Below are 7,326 nucleotides of genomic sequence, written 5' to 3' on the forward strand. Positions count from 1 at the left end.
ATTGAAAAAATATAAAATTTAAGCTAAAATTTATTTTATTAATAAAAAACCTTCTACAATTAAATTAAAAAAATCAATTTATAAGTTTCACTAAATATCAAGAATTATATTATAATTTATTAACGATATTAAGAATGTTAGAAAAAGTTTCATTTTATTAATGATATAGTATTATAGAAATTCTTTTTATTAATTATAAATTAAATAACAGACTCTACTTAAAAAAACCTTAAATCACATAGTAATTTTTCATAAGTTTTTTCTTATAGTTTTGGAGATTTCAAAACATGGGAGAGAGGTGGGGGAGAAAATCCTGATTTTTGTTTTTTAAAGTTAATATTCAAACTTGGCTACATTATAAAACAAGAATGTGATAGGTACTTCCAAGTAATAAGATATTTCTAAAATGCTTCGTTCCTACCAACTCAATTGCCTATAAATTTTTATATATAGCATGAAAATTAAGGTGGAACAGCAATTGATATCAATATGGCAGCAGCTTCAGCTGTTGAGGGAGACAAATATCGTTCTCACTTGCATGGAGAAGAAGAGAAGAACACCAAATGGAGATTTGGGGGTCCTCCAAACTATGATACTGTTAACAAACTCTTTGAAGAAGGCAGAACTAAGGTTCATACATTTATGTTCATTACCTGTTTGTGTTATTCCCTTAATCAGATTTATTTTTTATTTTTTCAATTTTGGTTGTTCTCATCTAGCATTTATAATTACCTGTTTATGTAAGGTCTGGCCTCCTGGTTCACTAGAGGAGCAGGTGCAGAACCTAGTGAAGACATGGGAAATGGAGATGTTCCACAAGACCTGCTTTGATGACTATAAATCAATCGATCCAAAAAAGTTTACCTTCGGCCTAAATGGTAAAATCCTCAGTGGTTCACAATTTTTTATTATTTTTCTTCTTGCGAATATGTCATGTGTGTACATGCCTGGCTTGCTTCAGGAAGGAAACCTGTAACTTTGGAAGGAATAACGAGGCTTGGTGGAGGCTACAACATCTTTATGCAGACCTCCTTGCCAGTGAAGTTGCGGGCCTATGACCCTGAAAAGGAAACTGTGGATACAGCTCATGTGGCTTTTACAACAGCATTCCCTAGAGGATTTGCTTTCGAGGTTCTCCAAGTTTATTCAGGGCCACCGGTGATTGTGTATAAGTTCAGGCACTGGGCTTATATGGAAGGTCCTTTCAAGGGCTATGCTCCCACTGGAGAATTGGTAGAACTTTATGGGCTGTCAACTGTTGAGGTATCTCTCTAACTTCCTTTCTTCTTCTTTTTTTTCTTCATATGGAATTGAGCGGCCTCTGTTTTGTTTGAAAACAGGTGGATGAAGACATGAAAATTGGGAAGGTAGAGCTATTTTTCAATGGTGGGGAACTGCTTGGGGGTCTTATGAGGGGTGGTACCATGGATGACTCAACCGCAGATGCAGCTTCAAGCTGCCCTTTGTTGAAGAGCGCTTGAGAACTTCATTTGAGGCAACCTGATACAATAATGCTTTGCCCACGATAGGCAGTGTATGGATATCAATAATGTCATTATATATGACTTGCTTGTTTCTTTACAATAAACTTTCTGTATTGGGTTCAGCTGCTTTAGCAGTCCTCATCTATGCTAATTCAATTTTATTTCCGAGTTATCTATTTTTCCTGTTTATTTGTAATTTATGATCTATACTATATATATATATATATATAGAAATGTGAAGAGAAGAATATTGAGATTTTCTGTTTTGTTAATTACAAATTTGTTGTTATTTAAAATTTTTTAATTTAATTATTTAATTATATTAATATTTTATTTAAATTTAAATTAATTGACGAAATTTCTTAATATTTAAATTATAGTTGATTAAATTTTATCAAAAAAAATTCTTTTAATATTTAAATTATTTGTATTCAAATTTTTATCATAAGTTAAACTATAATTTTTTTTAAAAAAATAATTATAATATGTTATTATTTAAAAAAATTTAATTTAATTACTTAATTATATTATTAGTCTATTTAAATTTAAATTGGTTGAAGATATTCTTAATTAAATTTTATTATAGAAGATTTTTTTAACATTTAAATTCTATTTAATGAAATTTTATTATAAATTAAATTATTTTTTAAAAAATAATAAATTAAAAAAATCGCATGTAAAAATATAAAAATTATTTTAAATTAATGATCAGCGTGAATCGATTTTTTTTAATAAAAAAATAAAAAATGCCACTATAATAAATTTGTTTTATTATTTTTAATTAATATAAAAAATTTATTCATCGATCACGATATATCAAATTTAAAAGGGATATTTTTATTTGTTTAAAAAATTATAAGTTATTATTAAAGTTAACTTAATTTTAATATTCTTAGTTTTATTTGCAATTAAATTCTATTTTTATTATAAATTTAAATAAATATATAGCATAATAAGTTTAAAAATAATATATTTGATTAAATGAGTTTTTTATTTAAATTTAAATTTCATTCTATTAATCGATAAAATTTTTGTTATTTTTATTTTAAATTTTAATTATGAATTAAAAAATGTTTTAATTAAATAAATTTCCTATTTTAACTTCAAATTTTAAATTTTTTGATGAATATAATTTTATTATGATTTCTAATTTCAAAAAAAAAAGTTTGCATTTAAAAATATTAAAATTAAAATTATATGATAAATTATTTTTGTCAATTTTTTTATTATAATTAAAATTATTAAAAAAATTCAAATCGCTAAAAGCTTTCAAGTTGATATAAACTTATTTTTTAGGAAAAAAACTAGATTTTAATTTTTTTATTATAATTAAAATTGTTAAAAAAATTTGAAAATCGTTTAAAAGGTTTCAAATTGATGTAAACTTAATCTCTTAGGTTTCAATTACATTATTAGCCTCTCAATTTTCAAAAATATTTTTTGTGCCGCTCTCTCACTCTTCAATAATTTATGTGTATTACCATTTCAAAAAAAAATAAAATAATTATGTGTATATTTATTTAATTTAGATTTATGTTGGGTTTAATTTTCTATATATTTACTGAATTTCTCTTTTTATAATTTTTTATGTAATTTTCTTTTTGATTTTATGATTTTTTTATATTATTAGATTGGTTTTATTTTTATTTATATTTAGTTTAATTTTTTAAATATTTTATGTAATGTTCATACAAACTGTGATTAAAAAAAAATACACATAAATTTTTAGTTTAAAATATATATTTTTTCAGGATTCTATTAAATAAAAAAGATAACTAAAGGAAAAAAAATGACAATTTTTCTTTAAATTTAAAAATGACAATCTTTGTAAATATTACTGGCTTTAAAATTTTATTTTTTGACTATATATATTCTTTAATGTAATAATTGCGTAAATTATTTTAAATTTAAATTATTTTATCTAATAAAATATAATTAATAAAAAAATAAAGTGGAATGATTTTATAAAAGTGGAAAGACAAAAGAATAATGAAATTTTTAATAATGGATGTAGTTAAATTTGATAATTGTAATTAGATTTTTAATTTAATTAGTTAAAGTATTTTTTATTTAAATATAAATTTTATTTTATAAAATAATATAATTTTAGTTAATTAAATATATAATTTTATTATTAAAAAGAATTTTTGAATAATTAAAACTCTAAATAAAATATTTTCTCTTTTAAAATTAAAAAATGTATTTTTTATTAATTATTTTATCATATAAATTTTAAAAAAATTAATAACATTATTAATAGAGCTCTATACAATTAACAATTTTAAAAATTTCTATATAAAAGCTTTTGTTTATATTATTTTATAAATTATAATAGTTAATATTTATGAAATTAATGTATTTAATATTTATTTTCAATTTGTCTATGATTTATTATATTTATTTAGAGTATAATATATTTATAATATAAATAAAAGTGAGATAAATATTTATTATTATTATTTTTTAAAAATTTTAGTTTTTAATAAATTTATTTTTAATTATTAATAATATATTTACTTTTAAAATAAAAATTATAAATTATTAAACTGATAAATCATAATATTAAAAATCAGTATTAACAATTTCAACTAAGAATTAATAAAAGTGTAATTTAAATGCAATAAAACTCATTCTATTTTTATAGAAAATTATAAAAATTCACTATATTAATTTTAAATTTTACTTTTATAATTTTTAAAAAATAAAATAATGTAATGTAATATTTATTAAAGATAATAAATATTATCATTCGATTTATTAAAAAATAATCATAAAATATTAAATAATTTAAATAATAAATTTATTAATTTATAAAAATAAATTTAAATTTTAAATTTCTTATTATTATTTAAATTTAAATTATTATAGTTAATTTTTTATTATAATTTAAATTTATAAATATTAAACGCACATTAAATAACAGTAACACTAATATATATAAAAGTATAAACGATGGAGTGAAATTGTTAACCGACATTTGCATCATACATTTACTTTTCAATTACATGTTTTCATTTTTAGTCAAAATTAGCAGACAATAATTTATATTATATTGTTTTTTTAATATGTTAATCCTAATTTAGTAGCTGCAAAGGGCAAATGCCCTCTCTTCTTTTTTTTTTTTTTTTTTTTTTTTTTTTTTTGTGAAGAGAATATATTAAGCCTAATAATGAAATAGTAAAAAATTCAGCAGTTGTTCACTTACCCCTGTATTTTTATAAAATAATAATGAGATAACTTTAGTCTTTGTCCTCTTTCTAATAAGGGAAGACTATTTGCTTCACTTAAATTTTTAAATCATAACCATTGCAAGGAACCCAAATTTAAAAATAGTTAAATGAAAAGTACATACAAATGAAGATATGATATTTGATTATTTATTTTTTTAGAAAAATTATTATTTAATTTTTGTATTATAATAAAATTAATTAGTTAATTTTTATATTTTCAAAAATATATTAAATAGTTCATGTAATTTTAATAATTCAATTAAAATGTTTTCCCATGACGAGCTTTTTAGTTGAGTCTTCAAAATCATTTAGATCAATTAGTTAGTTTTGTCATATCATTTTTTTTAACTGAAAATTGAGAATTGGGAGAATAAAATCTGAAACCTTTCAGATTTACTCAGATACACTTACCACCAGACTAAATCTATGAGTGCAGTTTCGTTATATCATTAAAAATTATTAATAATTTTTTCATTTTATACATGTCTTTTAATTTTCTTTATTTTTATGTGTTATGTAATCTTTTTATAAGTTAATTTTCTATACCCAAAATATAAAAAGAGAGTTTGAGAATTAGTATACTAATTTTAAAGTTTTATTTATTTTAATGATTGGGTAATGTATTCTGTGCGAAAGAGAGAGAAAAAAAACTTTTGAATTCTTATTTCAGAAATAAAATGACGTTACAGAGAGATCCAGAAGCATCCTGCTTCCTTATGTACTCAGACAACTACACATGCACATCTCGTGCCAATTACAGCCCTATTACAATGGAAGGAGAAATAAAAGAAACGACACAGTTTCAAACATATGCATATACATTTAATTTAAAACGATGCAGTTTCAACACCCCCTCCTCAAGTTGAAGCTGGTAGAGGCAGTAAATTCAACTTGCCAGTAAGATTGTCATGGCGAGATGCAGGCAGTGCTTTTGTAAAGATGTCTGCCAATTGTTCTTGAGTGGGGAGATGACTAGGAAGAATGAAGCCTTGTTGGAGTTGGTCCCGGACGATATGACAATCTATTTCAATATGCTTCGTGCGCTCATGAAATACTGGATTAGCAGCAATGTGCATTGCTGCCTTACTGTCACAATGCAGTGGAATGGGCAGCTGGATGTCAACCTGCAAGTCCTGCAAAACATAACTAATCCAAAGCAACTCACAGACAGTGTTAGCCATTGCACGATATTCAGCCTCAGCTGAAGACTTAGAAACAGTGGTTTGTTTCTTAGTCTTCCAAGATATGAGGCAAGGACCCAAGTATATGCAATATCCGGATAGAGACTTCCTTGAGTAAGTACAGGCAGCCCAATCAGAGTCACAATAGGCATTCAAGCATAAATCATTGCTCACAGGGTAATGAAGCCCTTGATAAAGGGTGCCCTTGAGATAACGAAGCACATGTAAAGCAGCCTCCCAATGAGGCTTTCGTGGCATGCTCATAAATTGACTTAAGTGCTGCACAGCATAGCATATATCAGGCCTTGTGAGATTAATATAAAGAAGCCTCCCAAGGAGCCTTCGGTACATGTCAGGCTCATCAAGAGTTTCTCCTGAATCAGGAGTTAAATGTAATCCTTGAGGTAGAGGACAGGATACTGGTTTACAATAAAACATCCCAGCATCCTTTAACACATCGGAAATGTATTTAGTTTGGCTGAGAATAGTTGCTTGAGAGGATCTAGCAATCTCCAGCCCCAAAAAGTATTTCATAGGTCCCAAGTCTTTGATAGTGAACTTTGAGTCTAATGCAAGCTTGCACTTGTTTATAGCATCAATAGAGTTTCCAGTTAAAATGACATCATCAACATATACAAGGAGAATCAGAGTCAAACTGCCAGTGTGTTGTGTAAAGAGGCAGTGGTCATGGGAAGATTGAACAAAGCCTAAATTTTTTAGAAAATTAGTAAATTCAATGTTCCATTGTCTGGAGGCTTGTTTAAGCCCATATAAAGACCTTTTAAGCAAGCAAACTTCCCCTGGTTTGGCTTTGTGATAGCCCTGAGGTGGTGTCATGTACACCTCTTCATTTAGATACCCATGAAGGAATGCATTATTAATGTCCAACTGAAAATTGGCCACTGTCTAGAGGTGGCCATAACGATGAGAATTCTCACAGTTGTAAGCTTTGCTACAGGTGAAAACCTGTCTTTATAGTCCAGCCCTTCTATTTGATTGTAGCCTTTGGCTACCAATCGGGCTTTATACCTTTCTACATCACCATTGGGCTTAAATTTAACTTTGTAAACCCATTTGCATCCTATTGCCTTCTTATTCTTAGGCAAAGTGGTGAGTATCCAGGTATTATTGGTTTCCAAGGCCTGAAGCTCTTGCTTCATGGCCTCAACCCAATGAGCATCTCTGGATGCTTGAGAATATGTGCAAGGTTCATAAACCTTATTGACATTACAAATATAAGACTTATGTGATGGATGAAAGGACATAGAAGATGTGTACAAAGAATTTACATAGTCCTGCATCCAAACAGGAGTCTGTCTATGTCTTTGAGTCCTTCTAACAGAGGGACTTTTCTGAGGCTCATCATTGATATGACCAGATTTATAAGGAATGGGATTTGGAGACTCACATTCAACCACAGGTATAGGAACC

The 7,326-nt window shown here is 26.0% G+C and overlaps 1 protein-coding gene across 1 annotated transcript; it reads left to right on the forward strand.

The window, feature by feature from the left end:
* Window positions 1-413: 413 nt before the first annotated feature.
* On the forward strand, window positions 414-1,671 carry LOC110607098 (pathogen-related protein). Its single transcript, XM_021746153.2, has 4 exons — window positions 414-630; window positions 746-878; window positions 962-1,263; window positions 1,341-1,671. The coding sequence occupies exons 1-4, from the start codon at window positions 490-492 to the stop codon at window positions 1,479-1,481; spliced, it is 717 nt and encodes a 238-aa protein (XP_021601845.2). The 5' UTR covers window positions 414-489; the 3' UTR covers window positions 1,482-1,671.
* The last annotated feature ends 5,655 nt before the right edge of the window (window positions 1,672-7,326 follow it).

Source organism: Manihot esculenta, chromosome 18 (assembly GCF_001659605.2).
Source record: "Manihot esculenta cultivar AM560-2 chromosome 18, M.esculenta_v8, whole genome shotgun sequence".
NCBI classification, from domain to species: domain Eukaryota; kingdom Viridiplantae; phylum Streptophyta; class Magnoliopsida; order Malpighiales; family Euphorbiaceae; genus Manihot; species Manihot esculenta.